A 25,250-nucleotide genomic window follows, 5' to 3' on the forward strand; every position below is an offset into this window, starting at 1 on the left:
TTTTCTTTTCTAGTTTTTGGGTTGTAAGTTGTAACTTGTAAGTCTCACTTCCCCCTTGATTGAGGGAAATTTAGCAAATGCACCCTTGAAATGAGTTCAAATTCTTGAATAGATTGAACGGGATTCACGAAATTCACATTAAGTAAAATTATATTAGTCCCACGAGTGGAGATAATTCAGCATTGTAAGGAATATATTCCAATTATGCAATTTACTGTTCATTCCAGATGGTTGAGCTTTGCATGATTGTGTACCGAGTGCTATTAGTTTTCCTTCTTGGTAGCGTGTAGGTTTTCAGAAACATGTAAAATTACAATGCGCAAGGCTGCTAAAAGCAATGCAGACTTGTGAGGTAAATTCTGAAGGCAATGCAGACTTAAATCCTGCACCATAAAGATGGGCATGTCATGACTATACAAATAAGGTGAACGTTGGTTTTTAGAAACATTTTACTCTAGCAGGGCCTGAATTCAGTAGGGGCAAAGTATGCTAAGGAGAAATCACCTCAAGATTCTAGGAGAGCCTGGAACTTATTTGTTGGCCTGAATTCTGTTTAAAGTATTTTGAGTATGTCAACCTGACATGCTACGCTTCTATAGCTTTAGTTTTGATTTGATTACTCACAATCTACCAAACATCAGAAACCCCCTCCCAATCCTTCTTGGCCATTTAGAACTAGTTTAAAAGGGTCTGCCAACTGCCTAGTGGTGACCCCTTGCTTGAGGGAAATTCAGCAATTGCACAAAAGTCAAGAATGTTCAAATTCTTGCATAGATTTGACGGGGTTCACAAAATTCTCAAGTAAAATCGTTAGGGGGCTTTGTAAGAAGATGAATCAAGAATTGTTATTAATCCATTTCGATTTTCTAGATATTATTTTTTCCCCTCCGTGATCGGGTCATACTTGGCCTATTCACTTCAAACTTCTCTTGTTGTTTAATGAAAGTTGGGGATTAAAAAGAAAAAAAATTGATTATCTTCATTCAAGCCAGAGTGATTTGTCCACCCGTGACATTTGATATCTACATCTTGTCGTTTTGTAAGGAGCACAAATGACCAAATGAAGATAATCAAAAAAAGAAGAAAACTAAAAAAAAGTCCAAAAATGAAAAAAAAAAAGGTTGCTTCTAGAGATATCTGTAAACTCTAGGAATAATTCAGCTATTTCCAAAATTACAACCGTCGATAGAAAGCCCAACTAGTCTGGAACTTTCCAGAATATACTCCCCTTAAAATTTAAAATTTTCCAGAACCATCAAGATTTATCAACTCCACGCTATAAAAAAAAAAAAAAAAAAACCTCCCAAAAAAACCGTTATTTCATATCACAGTTCGCTCGAAACAGTCACAATCACAATCGCATTCACAAAAAAAAAAAAAAAAAAAAAAAAAAAAAATGTCGCTGATTCCAAATTTCCTCAACCGCCGATCCAACGTCCTCGACCCATTCGAGGGCTTCCCGCCGCTCTCCTCTCACTCCAACTTCCCCTCCGAAACGTCGTCGTTCGCCGCCGCTAAAGTGGACTGGAAGGAGACCCAGAACGCGCACGTGTTCAAAGCCGACGTGCCGGGGCTGAAGAAAGAGGAAGTGAAGGTGGAGATCGAGGACGGTCGAGTTCTGCAGATAAGCGGGGAGAGGAGTCAAGAGCAGGAAGAGAAGAGTGACACGTGGCACCGCGTGGAGCGGAGCAGCGGAAGGTTCTCGAGGAGGTTCAGGCTGCCGGAGAACGCTAAGGTCGAGGAGGTTAAGGCTGCAATGGAGAATGGTGTGCTTACTGTCACTGTGCCCAAAGAGGAAGTCAAGAGGCCTCATGTTAGGCCCATTCAGATTTCTGGTTAGGAAATTAAGTCTGGTTTTGTTTTGTTATGCTAAATTAATGGCTTCGCTTGTTTTCGTTAGTTTCGTGTTATGTGTGTCGTTTTTGTGAAAATCGGTGTTTGGTTTGTGATGTTGGAGAAGAACTCTGTTATATATGAATGGAATCATGGATATTATTACTTACTTACTCTGTTTCTGATTCTAATTATTGAATTCTAGTATGCGAGGAAGAATAATTATTCTGTTTTTTTGTTGCATAGCATTGTTGGATGTTAGGGGATATAACTGAAAGTATTCAATTGGGTGAAAAATATTAGCAATAATTCAGTGAGATTTGGTTTAATGTAAAAATTGCATGCAGACCAGAAACCACAGAAAGCAAAATGCAGTTGCTTCTTTGTGAATTGTGATGTAAATAACAGAGGATGCATAGTTCTGAGTTGATATATATTGCCACCATAAATTGAGGATACATTTACCACACAAATAGGGTGAATGCAGATTTTTAGATGCAGGTGTTTAAACTTTAGGGGGGCCTTAATTCAGTAAAAGGTAAGTATGTTCAAGGGGAATCAGAAAAGTCTAAAAGATTCTCCAAAAAAAAAAAAAAAAAAAAATTTCAAGTGGAAGATGTCAATGTGGGATGCCATTGCCATTTTTGTCTAGGCAAAACCTAGTGTATCAAATCTAGACCAAATTATGATAATGTCCATAATACATGCTTCTATAGCTTTGGTTTTGATTTAATTACCCCACCTATCAACATCAGAAAATTAAAACCCCTCTTATTTTGGGGCTATTTCTTACTAGTTTTTTGGGTTGTAACTTGTAAGTCTCACTTTCCTCGCTTGCTTGAGGGAAATATAGCTAATGCACCCTTTAAATGAGTTCAAATTCTTGAATGTATTAAACGGGATTCACGAAATTCACATAAAGTAAAATCATAGAAGTCCCAAGAGTGGAGAATCTGGAGATAATTCAGCATTGTAAGGAATCTATTCCAATTATGCAATGCACTGTTCATTCCAGAAGGTTGAGCTTTGCATGATTATGTACCATATGCTATTAGTTTTCCTTCTTGCTAGCATGTAAATTTTGAGAAACATGTAAAATTACAATGCATAAGGTAGATACAAGCAATGCAGACAGGTAAATTCTGACGGCAATGCAGACTTTAATCCTGCCGATTTCCCAACATTAATATGTCCGTTTGGATTGAGGGGAGGGAAAGAGAGTAAATGAAATTTTGACCCAAAATTGGCATAATTTTAGCCTCTACTCTACTCCCTCCCCTCAATGGCTCAATCCAACCCCACCCCTCAGTGGCTTGTCTTGTCTAGACAAACAAGGTGAACGTTAGATATTAGAAAAATTTTCCTCTAGGAGGCCTAAATTCAGTAGGGTAAAGGTATGCTTAAGAGAAATCACAAAGGATGCTTCTATAGCTTTAGTTTTGATTTGATTACTCACAATCTACCAACATCAGAGACCCCCTCCCAATCCTTCTTGGCCATTTAGGAGGAGTTTAAAAGGGTTTGACAACTGCCAAGTATTGAGTATTGACCCCCTTGCTTGAGGGAAATTTAAAAAATGTTCAAATTCTTGGATAGATTTGACCTGGTTCACAAGATTCACAAGTAAAATTGTTAGGGTCCTGTGTGTGAAGATAAATCAAGAATTGTGATTAATCCATTTTAACTATGAAGATTTTTTTTTTCCTCCTTGATCGGGTCATGCTGGCCTATTAACCTCAAATTTCTTGGATTTTTTTTTTTTTTTTTTTAGAAACCAAATTTCTTGGATTTTAGATGTGCAAAATGGACAAAAAGCTTACAGAAACTTACTCACATATATTTATAACAATAACCATTACACGCAATATTGTCGACCATACAGGCAGTGAGCCTCTTACATTACAGACACACGCAAACAAAACATGCCATACTGATCCGCACTCCTCATTCTTTTTTTTATTCAACACGACAAAGATAGAACACAAAAGAGCACCACAATTAAACAGCTTGAAATTTAGCCAGAGATCTCGATGGCCTTGACCGCAGGCTTCTTCTGCTCTTCCTTAGGCACCATCACAGTGAGCACTCCATTCTCCATATTAGCCTTCACCTGATCCACCTTCGCATTCTCTGGCAACCTAAACCTCCTCATAAACTTGCCACAGCTCCTCTCAACCCTGTGCCACTTCTCATTCTTTTCCTCGTGCTCTTTGCTCCTCTCCCCACTTATTTGCAACACATTACCATCCTCAACCTCAACTTTCACTTCCTCCTTCTTCAGACCTGGCAGATCAGCCTTGAAAATATGTGCCTCTGGGGTTTCCTTCCAATCAATGCGTGCTGTAGCAAAAGCTGTGGTTTCACGAGCTGAGGGAGGAACGCTGGCTACAGCACTGAAGCCCTCAAATGGGTCCCATATGTCCAGTGAGAAAGGGTCGAACACGTTGCTTCTTCGGCCACCGAAAAGACTGAGCGCCATTGGTTTTGCTTCTTGTTTATAGAGATCTGACACTGAGCTTTAGAGTTATAGTTTTAGACAATTCTTGGTGATTATAAAGGGTAATGTAGAGGGATGTATATATATCTATTAAAAGTAGATTCTGGGACTTTCATGGCCTCTCTGTTTAAGATTTTTTCTATGAACAGGATAGAGAGAGAAAGAAAGAGCGAGAGAGATCGGTAAGGTTCTACCACCTTCTCCAATGTGCCACGAATGGAAAAATCTTGAAGCTTTCAACATTTGGAATAAGAATGATGTTACCCAAAACTATGGGTCCCACTTACCCCATGCAATCAAAGAAATCCTCAGGCGTGCACCACCAATAGTCCAGTGGGCTGGGCTCGGATCCAGAAGGGGATGGTTAGTTGGTTACCCATTTGATTAAGCTTCTCGTGGGATTGGGCTGAGATGGAAGCCTATTGAGTGTGACCAAGCAAACATGGGCTGTTCCAAAACAATCCTATTATATGTACTGCTTTTTGCACGGCAAATATGTGCATTTTCAATGGGTTTAGTTCAATTGGAGAAGGACGTAAATTTCTAACTATTTGTTTCTCAGCTGTGAGAGAAAGGATTGATTGTTAATTTGTTATGATATATTTCAATCCACAATTTTTGTGGAAAAGCCTACTTAAATTAAATTTTACCTATCTAAGGCTTATGTAGTGATCATGTAATTTTAAGTCCCAAAAATTAATTGTAATGACAATGACACACTTCATTTTAAATGAATTTATTTTATAATTCAAATCATGTTTTACAAATCTAAAAGGGTATTTAGTGTCATGTTATATAGAATTGATAGGAAGTGTTACCATATACGTACATTGTTAAATACAATAAATAAAAACTACAAAATATAGAGGATTCTCTTCCAATTTCAGATGGTTTTTCCATTTCACGATTTAGCCGGTCAACTGGCTGGTCATGAATATCGTACGAAGTAGAAAGTGCATCATTGCTCCCCCCATAAATTCATGTATAGAGTTAGTCTCTCTCTCTCTCTCTTTTGTCAACTACCTAGACAAATTAAGGGTTATCAAATAGCCCATGACCCACGACCCGACCCAAAAACATGGCAGCCCATTGGGCTAACGGGTGGTCCAGCCCGTTGTTATTGAGGCCCATGGGTAGCCTACTAGCCTAGCGGATTAGGTCGTGCACTAGTTTTTATGCCCACAGGCACCCGGTGGGCTAGCCCAGTAGCCCAGCTTGTTGGCCCAACCCGTTGCCCAGTCCAATAACTTAGAATTTTTAACAAAAATATATAGGAAGTGTATGAAGGATTGATCTTGAGATATTGTAATAGAATTTTTTAAGAAAACTCTCCCAACCACTAAGATACTTAAAGTAATTGTGCTAAACTTAGTTTACTAAATATATCTTTTTCTAGTAGTCTAGCAAATTTGAATTAACCATTTGATTTTTTTTTATTAAAGATAAAAATTAAAAAAAAAAACTATTTGAAGCCTTATTTAAAAAAAATTAAATAAGTTTCCATCAACAAAACAAAAAATTAAATAGATTTGACGATAAAAAAAAAAAATTGTAATTAAGTATTAAATTTTTTGATTCTTTCCTTTAAAAAAAACTAGATTGATTATTCCCTTATTAAAAATTGATTATTTATTTTTAAAAATAATAAAATAATATGCTAACACAATCTCATGGGTAGCCCATTAGGCCCAACTTAGTAGCCTAGCCCATTAAAGACAAAATGGGCATTGCCCATGAGCAGGGTCGTGGGCTGGGGTTTTCTCTTTCGGCCCAACCCGACCCGGCCCGTTAACTAGTTAGGGTGAGTTTGATTCAGTTTTTTGTAAAAGTGCATAATGAAAAAGTGGAGTTTTCAAAAAGTGCATAATAAAAAAGTGCATTTTCAAAAAGCTGAGTGTTTGGTAAAAACTGTTAAAAAATACTTTTTGAAGAAGCTGAGTGTTTGGCTAGCACTTATAAAAGTGGCAGTTTGAAGAATAAATTACCAAAAAGGACAATGTATATATAAGGGAGTTTATTTCATACTTTTTATTTTTTTTATTTTTTTTTATGTGAGTTTATTTCATACTTAAATCAACTACTTCTTATACTTAAATCAATTTTTCTCTTTCCAAATTTTTTTTTCTCACCAATATTAGCTAATAATAACCTACCCTTTAAGATTTATTGTGAAAGTATTGTGAAAATATTGTGATAAAAATTGATACTAATTTTAATTTTAACGTACTATTAAAATAAATTTTTTCTCTTTCTAAAAAAATTATTTTTTTCTCACCAATATTAACTAATAATAACCTACCTCTTAAAATTTATTGTGAAAATATCACGGTAACATTTCCTTCTTTCTTTCTTTATTTTATTTTTTTTTTCAGTTTTTTCCCTCTTTTTTTCTCCTCCACACACGTACTCTTCTCTCTCTTTTTTTTCCTACCACTCCAGAACATTCCACTTCTCATTTTGTCTTCATTCTTTCCCTTTTTCCCTTTCACTTCCTCCACAACGTTCCGGTCAGTTGAGCTCGTTTTTTTTTCTTTTTTTTTTTTTTTTTTTTTTTCAATTTTTTTTTTTTGACAATTCGAAAGCCGAGAGGAAGAGAGAAGATGATGATGATGAAGATGAAGATGATTGAAACATTGGGTTTGTATTTGATTTTGATTTTGGGTTTGGGTTATGGATTTTTAGTTAATAGTTTAATTTTGAGTTGATTTTTTGTTTGATTTTGATTTTGGGTTTGGGTTTGATTTTGAGTTGATTTTGAGTTGGGTTTGGTTTGATTTTGTTGATTTTGTGCGTGTTAAAGAAGACGAAAGAAAGAAGAAGAAAAGGAAGAAGGTTCACGGAGAGGGCAGAGCAGAGAAGAGATGGACCTCCGCAGGGTAATTTCGTAATCTGAAAGAGGCAACGGGTAGAAACGTGCATTTCCTTTTGATTATGGACCTCTTCAGCTGCATTTTTCATGCGCGTTTTCAGATCAATTTTTTCCTTGGCCCAAAACGCAGCTTTTTTCAAAAAGTTGCGTTTTGGGCTGAACCAAACGCAAATAAGGAATGCGCATTTTGCAAACGCGCATATTGGCTTCAAAACGCCCAAACAAACGGGCACTTAACAGCATATTATGTCCAGCTCATTGTGCCCTTGGGCAAAGTAAAAATGTGTCGGGCTAGCCATTGACGACCCTTAAGACAAATAAATACCTTTAAATTGCTCATTGTATGATGCATGTAGCCTAGAATTGAAAGCATTAATTTGCAAATGAAAATCATACCAAACAATCAAATTAAAGTGAGAATTTCCATGGATCATAGCAGGCTTGTTCATGACCCTCATGTACTCATCTTTCCATTACCAGCACAGAACCTTGTCAATACCATGCACAAATTCATAGAGCTTCTTTGCTTGGCCAACCTCAAGGTCACTTTCCTCAACTCCCATTATATGGATAGGCCAATAGAACAAGTCCCTGGTAGTATGGAGGATTATCTCCGCCTCCGAGACCTACCAGGATTTTGCGCACCGGCAACTTAGCTAACCCAACTCTCCAATTTGTTATTAGTGAGGGCCAAAAAAAAGCTAGAGCCAATGCACTCATCATCAACGTATGTTTGAAGTCCTGGAAGCTCCCATACTCACCCTTATACGTAACCGTATCCCAAAAAACTTACAGCATTGGACCTCTCCATATATATGAGTTTAGTAACTAGATTCGGAGGCAAAACAACTCAGTCTTTGAATAGTCTTTGGGAAGTGGATAGAAGTTGCATGAAATGGCTGGACAATCAGCCATCAAAATCAGTAATTTATTTAAACTTAAGCATATTATGTCCAGCTCATTGTGCCCTTGGGCAAAGTAAAAATGTGTCGGGCTAGCCATTGACGACCCTTAAGACAAATAAATACCTTTAAATTGCTCATTGTATGATGCATGTAGCCTAGAATTGAAAGCATTAATTTGCAAATGAAAATCATACCAAACAATCAAATTAAAGTGAGAATTTCCATGGATCATAGCAGGCTTGTTCATGACCCTCATGTACTCATCTTTCCATTACCAGCACAGAACCTTGTCAATACCATGCACAAATTCATAGAGCTTCTTTGCTTGGCCAACCTCAAGGTCACTTTCCTCAACTCCCATTATATGGATAGGCCAATAGAACAAGTCCCTGGTAGTATGGAGGATTATCTCCGCCTCCGAGACCTACCAGGATTTTGCGCACCGGCAACTTAGCTAACCCAACTCTCCAATTTGTTATTAGTGAGGGCCAAAAAAAAGCTAGAGCCAATGCACTCATCACCAACGTAAGTTTGAAGTCCTGGAAGCTCCCATACTCACCCTTATACGTAACCGTATCCCAAAAAACTTACAGCATTGGACCTCTCCATATATATGAGTTTAGTAACTAGATTCGGAGGCAAAACAACTCAGTCTTTGAATAGTCTTTGGGAAGTGGATAGAAGTTGCATGAAATGGCTGGACAATCAGCCATCAAAATCAGTAATTTATTTAAACTTGAAGTGTCACGTTCATGACAAGGGATCAATTCTCGGAGTTTTGGTATGGTTATTGGTGAATGGTTATAAAAGGTTCTTGTGGGTCATTAGAACAGACTTGGTGTGTGAAAAAGAAGAGAAAGAGGTTCCAAAAGAACTTGTGGAAGGAGCTGGGAAGAGAATGTATATGGTGGCTGGGTTGGATCCCATAAGAAAAGGTACTAGCTCACTATGCAATTGATGGGCTTTTGACTCATAGTGGGTGGAACTCAGTGTTAGAGAGCATTGTGACTGGTGTGCCTATGATTTGCTGGCCTTATTCAACTAATCAAATGGTGAATAGTAGGCTTTTGAGGGAGAGTGGAAGGTTGGGTTAGTGTTAAGGATAAGATCATCAACAACTCCAAAATATGAATCCAAGCTAGTTGTGATAAAGAGGAGTCTTTGAATTTCAAAATTCAAAAGAGTTGTGCAGATAACAATTAGGCTAGTGATAAGAATAGCTGTCAAAGTTAGACTTCCTTTATATTTTAAGATAGACTTCTTTTGTATTTTAAACTCTTTCTATCTGTAACTTTGTCCTATTTGTAAGTCAAACACGTATTATAAATATGTAGCACAACCAACACTGATTTTGATAGGCTGGAAAATTCAATAATTATCTTGCACTTATTTGCTTTTATAGTTGGACATGAAAGATGCATGTGATACAGAAATTGTAAAAAAAGATGATGAATGATCTAATAGTAGAGAGGAGGGAGGAATTTCTAAGATCATCGATGAAATGACTAGGTTGGCAAAAGATAGTGTTAAAGAAGGTGGATACTCGTGTTGTAATTTGGACCATCTAATTGAGGATTTCTAGATGATGAGCTAGCAATGCCTTACTTTTGAAAACTTTTGAGCTATTTCTTGACTAATTATTTGCAATATTATTGAGATTCTAAAATTTTAATTTATGGAAGAACCAAATAGTATCATTCAGTCACAAAAATTTTGATGAGAGTTGTGAAGGTTCAGTACTATATACTAAGATAAGAAAATATGATATTAAAATTGTAATATGTCCATTCATTTTCAAGAAAAAAAAAAAATCATCAAATTTTATAAATTCAATTTTGAATGATCTAATAGTAGAAAGGAGGGAGGAGTTTCTAAGATCAGAGAATGAGAAGCCTAGGTTAGCAAAAGAGAGTGTTGATGAAGGTGGATAATTGTATTGTAAATTGGACCATTTGATCAAGAATATAAGGATGATGAGCCTGCAAGGCCTTAACGCTAAGAGCTTTTGAGCTATATCCAAAGTAGTTACTTGCAATAATATTTTGATGTTAAATTTCTAATTTAAGGAGACTGTGGATTCTAGTTAATTCAATTAGTAAAAACTCTTATATTTGAATAAGATATTTGAGGTTCTAATTCTGTATATATAAAAAATCAATTGATGTCTTAACTTGATGATAAAAAGATCAATCACCATAGAGCAGATGCCATAAATTTAAATTTTATTGTATCTATAAAAACAAAATAGGGAAGGATTGATTAATAGTATCACTCGATCACCAAAACTTGATAAGAGTTGAGATAGTTTAGAATTTTATATCAAGAAAATAGGGTTCGGTTAATGGAACTTTTAGAGTATTTGTTAATGGATAATTTTAGGAAAGTTTGATACAACATTTAAAAAAAAATATACTCATTCTGTCCCAATTTGTTTGTCCTGTTTGAAATGTCAAACTTTTTAAGGGAACATCATTTATTGTCTTGTCTGCCTTATAAAAATATACAAGTTTACAAAACTATCCTTAAATAAATTTATCAACTTTTTAAAAAAGAGTTATTCTTAATGAGGCATCTAAAAAGGTGCCACAATTAAATTTATTTTTTTAAATATTAGTTATTTTTTTATTTTTTTTTTTTCAAATAGTTTTGAAAATAAAGTAGGGATATAATAGGAATATTAGTAAACTAATAATTTTTATTTTCAAAAATAGGAAAATATTTTGGGATATTCCAAAATGGAATAAAAGACAAACAAACTGGGATGGAGGTAATATAAAGTTGTAAAAAGTATTTATTATTTTGATTTCAATATAAAATTTTTAAAAATATTTTTTAAATCAATATCCTTAGAGCATTCATTAACTTTTACAATATTGGAAATTGGAGGAAATATGTCCACCCATTTCTAAGACAAAATCATTCTAAACAAAATCTTAGACAGATTCAAGATCATCAAATTTTATAAATACAGTTTTGATAGATGGCATAATTCTTATTTCATTTATTTATTACCTAATTTACTTGGTTTTCAAAAAAATAAATAAATAATTAACTTCATGTTCCCTTTAGCCATACATCATACTGAGAATTTGTGGTAATTTCTAGACTCTAGAATTTAAAAATAGAAATTGTGGGTAGGGGTGTGCAAAAAACCGATGAACTGAAAAAACCGACTAAAACCGACCGAACCGAGTTCAATTTTTCGGTTCGGTTTCGGTTTGAATTTTAGAAAACCGAAATATTTCGGTTCGGTTTCGGTGCTGAATTTTTTCAGCCGAAATCAACTGAACCAAACCGATTTATATATATGTATATATTTATGTAACTTTAGATAGTAAATAATCAGTAGCTTAGTGGTATGCTTCTTGAGTTTTGGCTAATTGATCCTCAATTCTAGCCTTCGCGCTTACATTTTTTCTATTTAATGTTTTAAAACCCTCCTCCTATAATACTATTCTTTTCTTTTCTTTTCTTCAGCCGTCCCTTCCCCAGATCTCCATCTCCTCATTCTTTTCTTTTTTTCTTTTTTTTTCTTTTCTTTTCTTTTCTTTAGCTGTCCCTTCCCCAGATCTCCATCTCCTCATTCTTTTCTTTTCCTTAGCCGTCCCTTCCCCAGATCTCCATCTCCTCATTCTTTCTTTTTTTTTTTTTTTTTTTTTTTTTTTTTTTTTTTTTTTTTTTTTTTTTTTTTTTTTTTTTTTTCTTCTCTTTAGCCGTCCCTTCCCCAGATCTCCATCTCCTCATTCTTTTCTTTTTTTCTTTTTTTTTCTTTTCTTTTCTTTTCTTTAGCTGTCCCTTCCCCAGATCTCCATCTCCTCATTCTTTTCTTTTCCTTAGCCGTCCCTTCCCCAGATCTCCATCTCCTCATTCTTTCTTTTTTTTTTTTTTTTTTTTTTTTTTTTTTTTTTTTTTTTTTCCCTCTGAGTCCCATGGTCCTTTCTTCAGCCGCCTTCTTCCCCAATTTCTGTGTCTCTCTCTACCCTTCTCGCTTCAGCGCCTCCTCATTCTTTTTTTTTTTTCTTTCTCTGAGCCCATGGACCATGGCCATGCCTCTCTCTTCTCTCTGAGTCACATATCTCTGTTCTTTATTGAAAAAATATTACAGAGACATGGTGGTAGGTTCAAGCATGGTGTTAGGCTCTTGCTATGGTGCAGCAACGGTAAAGTTCTGTCTAGACCCTTTTGCTAATTCAAAATATTTTCAATTTTATGTTGGAAACTGGGTGTAAATTGTTGAACAAATATTGTTGGAAGTTTTTCTTTCTCTGTCATTCTGATTTGTTCAACAACTCTCTCTGTTATTGCTTTGTTTTTTATATGTGATCAAAATCAGGGACTTAGGGTTCTGAAAATCTTAATAACCCTCTCTTTAGAAAACTGAAAACCGACCGAAACCAAAATACACCGAAACCGATTGGTTTCCAGCCATTTCGGTCGGTTTCGGTTGAGAATTTCACAAACCGAAATATTCGGTTTCAGTTGGCCATACTCATGAAAACCAACCCGAACCGAACCGAGCACACCCCTAATTGTGGGTGCCTAGGCATGCTCGGAACGTCCTAGGCATGCATGCAACCACCTAGGCCGTCCTCAGAAGGTTTTTGCAACGTCCTAGGCATACTTGGAAACGTCCTCGGACGGTGTCCTAAGAGTCTCACATCGAAGGAAAACCCTCCCACTTGCTGCCTTATAAGATTTAAAGCGAAGGAAGTAGTGTACCATTAGTTTAGTTATTCGAATAACTAAACTAATAGTACACTACTTCCTTCGCTTCAAAGCTTATAAGGCAGCAAGTGAGGGTGGGGTTTTCTTCGATGTGGGACTCCTAAGACACTGTCCGAGGACGTTTCCAAGCATACCTAGGACGTTACCATACATGCCTAGAACATTGCAAAAACCATCCGAGAACGGCCTAGGTGGTTGTATGCATGCCTAAGTACCCATAGAAAATATTTACTTTTATATATGCCAATGATGGTAAGATGCCAAACTCCCAACTCCCAATTAATCCGGTACCACATGACTTTTGTTCCATCCCATGAGTTAGAAAAATAGAATGGGTTAACAAATTCATTTTTAGAAAATTTTTAAAAATGTTTTATTAAGAATTAAAAAATTGTCAAAATTTTTTTAATTTTTGATAAATTTTTTTCAAAATTAATTTACTATTGTCCGCACATTAATAAAATCCAAATAGAATACGTTACCGCAAAACCACTGGTTGCTTGATTAGAATAGCTCTGACATGGACCGCCACATTTGAATTAGTTTTGAAAAAATATAAATGGCACTGACATTGGCTACCACATTTGTATTTGTTTTGAAAAAAATATAGAAGGTGGTATCTCAAGCGTCGGCACGTAAGATTATTGTCTCCCTATCTAGTGAGCCCACATGGTCGTCATTTCCACACATACAATGATGATAATAATAATATTATTGTCTCCCTATCTAGTGAGCCCACATGGTCGTCATTTCCACGCATACAATGATGATAATAATAATAATGCATCTACCTGTCAAATACATTCCACCACATCAAGAAACACACCCATATAGAGCCCTGACTGCCACACTTAGCAATTAGCACCCTAGAACTAGAAGAATCCTAGATCGAGCTCTCACAAGCATGGATCCTCTACAATCAAAAGCTCCACAAGTTCTCATCTTTCCATTTCCAGCACAAGGACATGTCAACTCCATGCTCAATCTAGCTCAGCTTCTTTCACTTGCTGGCCTCAACATCACCTTTCTCAATACAGATTACAACCATAATCGCCTTGTCCTTCACTCCAATATTCTACACCGTTTTGCATGTTTTCCTGGATTCCAATTCAAGAGCATCCCAGATGGCCTTCCAGATGATCACCCACGAGCCGGTGTCCGATTCATGGAAATGTTTGATTCCTTTGAATTGGTAACTATACCATTATTTAGAGAGATGTTGTTTCCTATTGATGTTGGCAATGAGCTTGGTATTCCAGTCATTCATTTCCGTACAGCCAGTGCATGCTACGTTCTTGGCTCTGCTTTTTTATTCAAGATATGATAGAAGCAGGCGAACTTCCATTAGAGGTAATCTTTCTCACTCAGTCATGTGGCATCCATTTGCAATTTCGTATTTGCTTTCTGTTTAATTACATAAAAAAAATTTAATATCTTTTCATAATTATTGTAGTGACTATTGTTATTAGTGCATAACAAACATTGGGTTATCAATAATTTCATATAAATATAATATTGCAGCAATCACAATTTTACATATCAATCACAATTTTATTATTACAAAGTATCAGTTTGGATAGCACTTCATTCCACTTAATGTTGCGTTGCGTTTTGTTTCTGCGTTTTAAGTTTTTTTTTTTACATGCCGGAGTTATTGACTTTTGAGAGACAAAAAGTATTGTGCATGAACAGTGCGTGCATTGTTCATGCACTGTTCATGCACTGTTCACGCATTAAAAATATTAAAAATGAGTCACACGATACAATTCATTCATTTAAAAATTATTTGCTACAGTGTTTTTAGCAACAATCAATTTTCAGTAATAATAAGTTGTATCCAAATAGACCCAAAAGTATTAGGCAGGCCGTCAAGACATCGCACTCTTTTTTTTTTTTTTTTTTTTTAATGAAATAGTTTTGTTCCAACATAACAAACACTACAAACACTGTTTTGAAANTTCCTATTATGTGGCATGAGCTTTGGTATTCCAGTCATTCATTTCCGTACAGCCAGTGCATGCTACTTCTTGGCTTGCTTTTTTATTCTAGGCAGGCCGTCAAGACATCGCACTCTTTTTTTTTTTTTTTTTTTTAATGAAATAGTTTTGTTCCAACATAACAAACACTACAAACACTGTTTTGAAACTAGGCAAGTAGGAATCTCCCTCTTGATAATATGAACTAGACACAGGGGAGGCCAAAGCCAATCATCAAACAAAGCCAAATAGACTCTGTCAAAGTTTCAAGCTTTGGCTATGGAGGTCATAACACACACACACAAAGAGAGAGAGAGAGAGAGAGAGAGAGAGAGTTTGTGAAATGCTTGAAACTTCGATATGGTATCAGAATATGAGATCCTGACTTCGATCTTTGTCTCTTTCACTTTATCTCCCATTTAAATTTCCATGTGTGGGGCCTTACCTATTAAAAGACAGTTTCAACCCACAAGTGAGAGAGAGTATTAGAATTATATGGCTAAATAATTAAATTTACCATATCTCAATAGTTTAAACTTTTAGAACAATTAGTAATTTAACCTACCAAACACTGGGTCTATGATGGCTTGACATGGCAACTAAGCTATTTAGACTCAAAATGACAGCGACCTCTTTTGTTTGTCATGAGCCACACATTTAATAATTAATAAACAGAAAATTAGACTGCTAAAATATCATTTTAAAATTCAAATAAATTAGCCATGTGCAGGTGCTTGTCAAAGATGACGAAACTTCATCATGAGCTATACTCTCGAACCTTTGGCTCTGTTTGGTAATTGTGTTTAAATAACAAAAACTGTTATTTAAACACCACAACACATATTTTCATACACTTTTTCACTTATAGATAATTTCACAAAACTTAAACAACGTTATTAGAAATCTTTTACCAAACAGGCCCTTTATTTTTTGTTTTTGTTTTGGTTTTTGGCTAAAGCTAATTGTATAGAGAAGATTAGATTCTTCGTATGAGTTACTAATTTTATACATATTGACATTCTTCAACACTAATGATAGGCCAAGAATGTAATGACCTCTTGTGATGAATTAATTGACTAATTAGTCAAGTTTATTAAGGCTGTGTTTGGTTTGATGTAAATTGAATTCCGAGTGTAAAATGAATGCAGCGGAAAATGAATTCCCGTAAAGAAATTAAAATCTGGGCATTTGGTTCTGCAATGGAAAATAGTTCGGAAAACGATTTCCAGTGTTTGGTAACATTCTGAAAATGTTATTTTCCTACAAAATTTTCTCATTTTCTCAATTTTCAAACAAATTTTATATCAAAAAATCCACCACCACCCACACACTAGCACCCACAGAAAATCCACCACTATCCACACAAAACCCACCACCATACAACACAAAAACCACAAAAACACCACCACCCACACCACCACCAAAAAAAAAAAAAAAAATAGAGATCAAAGAAAACGAAAATTAGACACAAAAATAAGTAGGAGGCTTGGTTCGGGTCAGAGAGAAAAAGTGAGATGAGAGAGAGTGCCATGAGTGAGAGTGGAAGAGATGGTGTGGTTCTTGAGTGAAGGTATTAGATCGGTGACATGCAGTGTCTGATCCGGCCTTGGTTGGTTGGAGGGAAAGAGAGAGAAAGTAGATTGGCGAGTGGTGGACGACGAGATCTAGAGGAGACAATTTGACCCAGAAGGCAGCGACGATGAGATTGAGAGGAGATGATCTGACGCAGAGGAAAATGAGGCGATCTAGAGGGCGGCAGCACACAAACAAATCACCAAATAACTAAGTATGCAGCGGAAATTAAATTGACACAGTGATTTGTTTATAAATGGGAAAATCTACACGGCAAAAACTCAATCGGGTGATTTTAAAGTCACTACTTCCGAGAATCCATTATTATCAAAACAAGTAGTTACCAGTAAAGGAATTCTAGTACCTTATACCAACCTACAGTTGAACCTTTACCCCAATACCCAATTGGACTTGTTCTATAGTGACAATCTCTCATTTTAATGCACAGCTCCTAGTACGTGACTAATCAATTGTGCGGATCTCAGTGTGCGAGTTGATCATCAACTTGAGAAGGATGTTGGTTGCAAAGTTCTTCTGTTCATCACACGATGAAGACCATGAAGTTGCTTGGTCATAAAACCCTATGGTGTACAAACACAACAACTTCTTGAAGAAAAAGAAGAACTAGGGCAAATTAGGTTTCTAGTTACACTTTTCTTCACTTGTGAAATTGTGCTTTTGTGCAACTGTGCGTAACTTTTTACGACCCTTAAAATAATCTTTATATATGTTTAGGGTTATGAGAAAAGAAAACCAAATATATATTCATGGATTGGATGAAAAACAGCCTTGAAAAACTGAGGTTCATAAACCTTGATAGATAGCCATCTATCGAGCTAGCAGTCGAGGCATGTGCTTTAGTAGCTTTTCAATCTCGATAGATGCTAGCTGTCGAGTTTTAATGAACAACACTTTTTCACTTGATTCTTGGACAGACTTGCATGGCTTTAATACTTGAACCTGAAACCTTATTTCTTGAAGCATTAAACACATCCTAGATCTACTCAATTACAAGTAAAATGTGTTTTGTCAAAGGATTAGCCAATTACATAAAATGTTGATATATGTTCCTAACATTGAATCACATATGTCCTAACAATCTCCCCCATTTGACAATCCATGACAAAACCACAACAAACAAATTAGATATGAGAAAAGTCATAAATCACTCAACTTATATTCACTTGTTGGATACAATAAAATCTATCATAACACAAACTCTTGAAAAACTTTGTAAGAAGAGAGTTTATGGCAAATAGACTTTGACAACCTGTATTTCTAAAACACTTTCAACAAAATTCATCATAGCATCTTAGTGTGAAACAAAAATAAAAGATTGCATTCAATAAATAAGAAACATGTGTATAAAGATAGAAAAGAAATAACACATAGAGAGATAGGTGAAAGAACATACATCAAAATATATAAACCAAATATAAATACTGAACGGTTTTAGACCCCTTAAAACACACAGATTGCGTAGCCTAGATTAATTAGCCAAGTTGTTACTTAGTCAAATTAAACAATTCTAGGTTAAAACAATCCAAACAATCATATCAAGATATAGTGCAGCGGAAAATAAAGAACACAAGATATGATCACCCAGGAAACCACACGGTAAAAACCTGGGGAGGATTTGACCCACCGATCCTCAAGGCTAACCTGAATTCACTATGAAAGAATTGAAGTTCGTACAAAAGGACTACAAGCTCCCCGCTCGACTTCCTAATGCTACCCACCAGTAGAACTTCCTGACACGACCACGCGCAGGCTCCGAATCCACGGACTACTTCTTTCTTGAATTCTTCAATCAGCTACAAGCTCCCCGCTTGCTTTTCTTTTAANCGTGTCCTTATAGATATCTATAAGGGAGAGTATAAAGTGTGAAGGAAAGTCGATAGAGATATCCTCAATGAGGGACAACAAAAATCGAGCACGAGGCTTTGTGATAGTGTTATAGTGAGACAATGAATGAAGAACAAATGTTATCACCATGTTTAGGAATCTCAGACCTTTTGCAAAGACCGAGCAAGAGGTGTTTTGACGGTCATCCCAAGATGATGGTGTCTCACAGAATAGAGACACGAGTTCGTCTTTGGACACTATCCTCAGACGCACACAGTTAGGGTAGTCAGGATGCGCTACCCTAGGCACGTGTAGTACCTCAGAAACAATCTCCGGAGTAACTACCATGCATATACCTTGAATGCGAGTAGAAAACTAAGGTATAGAGTAATCAAATTTGTGCATATTGGAGTAGAACTCCTTTATGATCATGCAAGGGCACGTGATTGGGATGCCATAAAGTGACTCTCAACCCTTATTGTGAATGATAGTGGGTAGGTCAGTGTCAGAAAAGTCTGACAGAATGACTTGGCGTTCCAAATGAATGCCGCGTCGTGAAAAGTTCTCCAAGAAGTCCGATTTGGCCTTTTTATCACGGAATCAGACATAAGAGGGAGTGGGGTTAGGTGGAGAAGAAGAAGAAGATTCCCCAAAATGAAGAGGGTTTCGGGACGGAATGGACCTACGCTTAGGTGCCATGACACAACTAATGTAAAAGGGAGAGAAAGAAAGAAAGAGAGGGAGACAATCAGAAGAGCACCAAGAAGTTTTAATATCAAATGATAAAAACATAAAGGTACGTATGCATGAAAATGCATGAACATGTGACATGCAAATTTAAATGCATCATGAGCTCAACTTAATCCAAACCTACCAGCACACAGCATAGTAGCAAAGTAAACACACATCTAAATGCATGAAACATTGTTATAATGCAAGTGTGATGAAATGCATGAGGTTTTAAATTTATTTAAGTAACACCCATCTCAAAAATGGCACAAAACCTTCATCAATTTTGAAAAATCCCAAAATTTTTCAAACCCAAAACCTAGATCTAAATGCATGAAATGCACGAAGAATGAGAGATAGAGAGATCATACCAAGTGATTAGAGGCAAGAATAGGTCGAAAATCACGTGGAGTGAAGGTTTAGAGAGAGAAAAGTGAGTTTGGGAGGTGAAAAGCTTAAAATCTATTGAGAGAGATTGAGAGAGTGAGATTTGAAATTGCAATGGCTCCTTATATAGAAATCTCATAAAACTCGATCGATCAAGATTTATCGAGCAGCTATCGAAGTTTAAAATGCATGTTCCAGCTAACGAGGAGCTATTGAGGATCAAACAAGAGGTTTTCAAAACAAAGAAGCTCGATGGATCGAGGTAGCTATCGAGGAGACAGAAAGTTTCTCGATTGATCGAACTAGCTATTAAGAGCTAACAAGAATTAGAAAAAGAAAAGGTGGAGGGTCTCGATAGATAGCTTATTTGTCACGAGCTACCGAGAAGCTATCAAAATTTCTTAAAAATAGTTTTTCAAAGATGACCAAAATCCAAACAATATTTTAAGCTCTCAAAAATATCTCTACACGAAAAATGTTAAGCATATAAATCTCAAAACACACACACACACACACACACACACACACACACAACAAGTCTAACCAATTTTATATTTCAAAAACAAATCAAGACAGTTTAGTGAGCATACATAAACACAAGTATTCCTTATGATGACCAAATCACATTATATCTGCACATGTATCAAAAGTTGCAAAGAATATTGCATGTTGTGTGTGAAAAATATCACAAGAGTGTATAAGTGTTTACATGTTATGACGATTTAAGATATGAGAAAATCATTTTAACTCACACACAATCATAATTGTTTGATGGGAACTATCACTTTTGAGGTTCATATATAAAGCATTTTGTTCTTTTTTTTTGCTTTTATTTTTCTTTGCATAGTTTTCTTTTGAGTAAACCATGCATGGACATATAAGAGAGAGAAAAGAAATATCCAATGATGTTAAGCATTTGACATTCCACTTTTACTATTCTGAAGCATACAAATGTCATTTTATGATTGGCAGACAATAGTGGTGAGATGGTTATTTATGTCTTTCTCTTAAGATTTTTTAGTTATTCCTGTCAAAAAGAGTGATACGAGTGTTAAATACAAGAGATCACTTAACCTTACTTATCACAAACACAAGTCACAAAGCTTACTCATTTAGTTGTGCATAGAGTGCTCATCTAAGCTACAAAAAATATAAAATTTAGAAAACTTTGTTTTAATGGCCATCCAAGATACACAAGTACCAATGTACACAAACATACACTGTTTTTGTATTTTTCAATTTTTCAATTTTTTAATATTTTATATGAAAAACAAAATAAAAAAAATTGAAAAGTAACCAAACAAAACCATGTTAAACAAGACAAAGTAATGCATAAAACTAGATTGACTCAAAACATAAATGAAAAACACACAAGTAATGCAAAACCAAAAAAAGAAAGGGAGAGAGAGAATAAGCGACAGAATCACTTGGAGCCATTTTCCTTCCACACCTTGGAAGAACCTTTCTGTTTAGCAAACACTTGACCTGACGGTGAGGGGGAAGAATTAAAGCCGTTCAAGTTTGAAAAGAACATGAGGGCTTTAAGAAGATCTCCAAGAGGAGTAAAAGAGAATGGACGCTGATTCTGATCTCCCGACGTGATCATGCTGTTGCTCTTTTGAGTGGCTAGCCACTTATAGCAATTAGGTCGAGTATGTCCAGCTGCGCCACAATGATGACAGAAATGCTGCTTTTTCTGCTTAGGTTTTTGAGAGTTTCCCTTTTTAGCTCTAAGGTTTTTAATCTCTTTCTTATCAAGTTTAGGGGGTGCTCCTAAGATAGATTTACCCTTGTCTATGTTCTTACTGGCTAATTCATTCTTAACATTATTGTTCTCAGTTTTAACATTATTAGTAGGAGGAACAAAAACAGTAGAATTAGAAGTAGCTATACTAGGAGAACAGAGATCATACCCTAAATCGGTTCGATTGGAAGTAGATTTCTGAAGATTGAGCATCTCATCGAGCTTAGCACTTAAAGTCCTTTCTAGCTGAGCTCTGACTTAGAACAGTTCTGCCTCAAGTTTCTTGGTCTTCTTAGCCAAGAAATTATTCTCAAATTTTAGTGCTCCAATAGTCTAATTGGTTTCATCAAACTTTGTAGAGATTTCTTCTCGCTCAAGCTCCACATCACTAAACTTCTTGGTGGCCAACCTATACAACTTCTCATGCTTTTCTGAGACCCTGTATAACTTTATGTAGGCTGTGTAGATGTCATCTTGTTCATCTATCTTCTCAAACTTAGATTCCACCAATTTCTCTTATTCATCCACATCTTCAACAATCCTCTCAGTAAGATTTACAGTAGCAATGAAGGCATTTAGGATTCTATCATCCTCATTATTGGAGTCATCCTCGAGCTCAGTGTCACTCAAAGTAGCAGCAAGTGCCTTACTTTTTTCGATAGTCTTGAGATAGGTAGGGCACTCTTGTTTCATATGACTGAAACCTTGACACCCAAGACACTTTGGTCTTGAGGCAACAGTGTATTGACTGCCATCCTTAGCATCCTTTTCCCCTTTATCTTGGCTCTTGAACTGTGAGGAATTGAATTGCCTACGGTCCTTGTCGAAGCCCTTTGCATTGGCATTCTTCATGAACTTCTTGAATTGCCTGGTGATGTAGGACTTCATCTTAGAATCTTTATCATCAAAAGATTCATTAGTATCATTGCTTTTGGTCGTTAGTGCCATGCTCTTGTTCTTGCTCGATTTTTTGATCCTAGACAAACCCAACTTATAGGCCTGCAGATTGCTAACCAGCTCTGTTAACGGAATTTTGTCAATCTCCTTTGATTCCTCAATGACGATGATTTTGGCATGGAATCTCTCTAGTAGAGATCTAAGCACATTTCTCACAATCTTAGATTCAGGAATGGTTTCCCCAAGATTGAAAGTTGAGTTCACTATGTCCTTGAGCTTGGCATAGAACTCATTGAACGACTCATCCTCCTCCATCTTGATATCTTCAAAGCTTATAGTGAGTCTCTGAAGCTTTGAATCCTTGACAGCCTTGGTTCCTTCATAGGTTGTCTAGAGAATGGTCTATGCTTCCTTAGCAGTTTCAGTAGAGGATATCTTCTTGAATTCTTCATTCGTGACTGCACTGAATAGAGCATTCAATGCCCTGTTGTTGAAGTTTGCCACCTTGATCTTTGCATCATCCTAGTCAGCCGGCATTTTCGTAGACTTGGTCTAACCTATCTCCATAGCTTGCCACACTTTCTCATCTAAAGATTGCAAGAAAGCTCTTATGCGTATTTTCTAGTATGCATAGTTAGTGCCATCAAATAAAAGAGGTATAATAAGAGACTGTTCTCTATCCATGACAAATAGGGGTTAATGGATCACACTGCAAAGATTAAGATCTAATTAGAGTGTACTTGTTTTGATACCACTTGATAAGTCAAGAATGTAATGACCCATTGTGATGAATTAATTGATTAATTAGCCAAGTTTATTAACCAAAATAACATGCAAAATGTGTGGCAGCACAAACAAATCACCAAATAACTAAGTATGCAACGAAAATTTAATTGACACTGTGATTTATTTACGAATGGGGAAAACCTACAAGGCAAAAATCCCACCGGGTGATTTTACGGTCATCGCTCCCGAGAATTCACTATTATCAAAATAAGTGGTTACAAGTAAAGGAATCCTAGTACCTTATACCAACCTATAATTGAACCCTTATCCTAATACCCAATTGGACTTATTCTGTAGTGACAATCTCTCATTTTTAATACATAACTCTTAGTACATAACTAACTAATTGCGTGGATTCCAGTATGCGACTTGATCACCAACTTGAGAAGGATGTTGGCTGCAAAGTTCTTCTGTTCATCACACGATAAAGATTATGAAGTTGCTTGGTCATAAAACCCTATGGTGTACAAATACAGCAGTTTCTTGAAGAGAAAGAAGAACTAGGGTAAACTAGGTTTCTGGTTACACTTTTCTTCACTTGTGAAATTGTGTTCTTGTGCAACTGTGCCTAACTTTTTACAGCTCTTAAAATAATCCTTATAAATGTTTAGGGTTGTAAGAAAAGAAAACCCAAACATACATTCATGGATTGGTTGAAAAACAACTCTCAAAAATTGAGTTTTATAAATCTCGATAGATAGCCATCTATCGAGTTAGCTGTTGAGGCACGGGCTTCAGCAGCTTTTCAATCTCGATAGATGCTACTTGTCGAGTTTTAATGAATAACACTTCTTCACTTGATTCTTGGACAGACTTGAATGGCTTTAACACTTGAACTTGAAACCTTGTTTCTTGAAGCATTAAACACATCCTAGATCTACTCAATTATAAATAAAATACGTTTTGTCAAAGGATTAGCTATTTACATAAAATGTTGACATATGTTCCTAAAATTGAATCACATATGTCCTAACAACTAACTTGAAAAAAAAAAAGGGAAAACAAAAGAAAACTCATAGATATATTTGAAATCATGATAGTTTACTTTGTTTGTTTCTTTTAAGTAGCCTTTGCCTTCACTTCTTGGTGTTGTCACTGTCACATATGATCACTAGTTTTCAAAGAACAATTACAAGCTTTACATCTCACAATTCTGTTTGAACATAGCTAGAATTTTCTCAGTTTGACAATATGAATAATTCTTTGATAGTATTATTATTTTTTACAAATAAAAAATATTAATGAAATTTGTTACTAATTAACATTTGTTTTGTTTCTCCATAAAGAAATATTGAGTCAAATTTCTTACTAACGAGAAGTACGGTAACCATTCTAGAAAATGAAGACATTGACCGCCTAATAAGAAGTGTCCCAGGCATGGAAACTTTTCTCCGAATCCGAGACTTACCTAGTTTTTGCCAAGCAAGCAACCTAGCAGACCCAGGTCTTCAACTTGTTGCAAATAAGACTAGGCAATCCCCTCGAGCCCATTCGCTTATACTCAACACATTTGAAGATTTAGAGGGACCTGTACTCTCCCACATTCGCACAATATGCCCCAAAATCTATACCATTGGACCCCTCCATGCAATACTTAAATCTAAACTTGAATCCAAAACAACATTGTTGCAATCTCAGTCTCCAAATAGCCTCTTCGAAGTGGACAGAAGCTGCATGGTGTGGCTCGATGCTCAACCTTTGAAATCTGTAATATATGTAAGTTTTGGAAGCGTTACGATCATGACAAAGGACAAGCTCATGGAGTTTTGGTATGGTTTGGTTAATAGCAAGAAGCGCTTTTTATGGGCCATAAGGCCTGACTTGGTGATCCAAAAAGATGACGAAGGTCAAATTCCAGTGGAACTAGTTGAAGGGACAAAGGATAGAGGGTATATGGTGGGTTGGGTCCCGCAGGAGGAGGTCTTGGTCCACCAAGCTATAGGTGGGTTTTTGACTCATAGTGGATGGAACTCTACCTTAGAGAGCATAGTGGCTGGGGTGCCCATGATTTGTTGGCCTTACTTTGCTGATCAACAAATAAATAGTAGGTTTGTAAGTGAGGTTTGGAAATTGGGAATGGACATGAAGGATGTGTGTGATAGAGTTATGGTAGAAAAAATGGTGAATCATTTGATGGAGGATATGAGGGAGACTTTCATGAAATCAATCGCTAAGAAGGCAAGGTTGGCAAAAGAAAGTGTGAGTGAAGGTGGGTCCTCTTACCGTAATTTGGACAGTTTGATTAAGGATATAAGATTAATGAGCATGGCTACCACAAAATAGTATGTACTATCATTTCTTGAGTTGTTATTTTTTAAAATTTTAGTACCAAGTGGTTTTCCTTAGTAATTGCAAATTGAGAAAGATGGCACTATTCAAAATTTTATGGTTATAAGCGTGGTGACACAACTTTTTTACCTACTTTTTCATGATTAATGACTTGATTCATTGTAATTAATTTGCCATAAAATTGATGCCACTAATG

General features: G+C 36.0%; 3 protein-coding genes and 1 long non-coding RNA gene across 4 annotated transcripts; 3 read left to right on the forward strand and 1 right to left on the reverse strand.

Annotated features, from left to right (window-relative positions):
- The first annotated feature begins 1,335 nt into the window (after nucleotides 1–1,335).
- Nucleotides 1,336–2,002, forward strand: LOC112002971 (class I heat shock protein). Its single transcript, XM_024035141.2, has one exon. The coding sequence runs from the start codon at nucleotides 1,397–1,399 to the stop codon at nucleotides 1,838–1,840; it is 444 nt and encodes a 147-aa protein (XP_023890909.2). The 5' UTR covers nucleotides 1,336–1,396; the 3' UTR covers nucleotides 1,841–2,002.
- A 1,647-nt stretch (nucleotides 2,003–3,649) lies between these two features.
- On the reverse strand, nucleotides 3,650–4,401 carry LOC112002958 (18.1 kDa class I heat shock protein). Its single transcript, XM_024035125.2, has one exon. The coding sequence runs from the start codon at nucleotides 4,310–4,312 to the stop codon at nucleotides 3,848–3,850; it is 465 nt and encodes a 154-aa protein (XP_023890893.2). The 5' UTR covers nucleotides 4,313–4,401; the 3' UTR covers nucleotides 3,650–3,847.
- A 2,341-nt stretch (nucleotides 4,402–6,742) lies between these two features.
- LOC136070250 (uncharacterized) lies at nucleotides 6,743–7,632 on the forward strand. Its single transcript, XR_010631540.1, has 2 exons — nucleotides 6,743–6,967; nucleotides 7,131–7,632. It is a non-coding gene; the product is annotated as an uncharacterized LOC136070250 (long non-coding RNA).
- A 4,477-nt stretch (nucleotides 7,633–12,109) lies between these two features.
- Nucleotides 12,110–25,182, forward strand: LOC112002973 (7-deoxyloganetic acid glucosyltransferase). The gene is given in 3 exon segments (XM_065779969.1): nucleotides 12,110–14,117; nucleotides 14,120–14,256; nucleotides 24,052–25,182. Coding segments are annotated over 3 exon segments (1,518 nt in total). The 5' UTR covers nucleotides 12,110–13,733; the 3' UTR covers nucleotides 25,049–25,182.
- The last annotated feature ends 68 nt before the right edge of the window (nucleotides 25,183–25,250 follow it).

Source organism: Quercus suber, unplaced genomic scaffold (genome assembly GCF_002906115.3).
Source record: "Quercus suber isolate HL8 unplaced genomic scaffold, Cork oak 2.0 scaffold_221, whole genome shotgun sequence".
NCBI classification, from domain to species: Eukaryota; Viridiplantae; Streptophyta; class Magnoliopsida; order Fagales; family Fagaceae; genus Quercus; species Quercus suber.

Excerpts from the sequence above, each read along its gene's own strand:
- LOC112002958 (XM_024035125.2), bottom strand. The coding sequence starts at position 4,312 with ATGGCGCTCAGTCTTTTCGGTGGCCGAAGAAGCAACGTGTTCGACCCT.
- LOC112002971 (XM_024035141.2), top strand. The coding sequence starts at position 1,397 with ATGTCGCTGATTCCAAATTTCCTCAACCGCCGATCCAACGTCCTCGAC.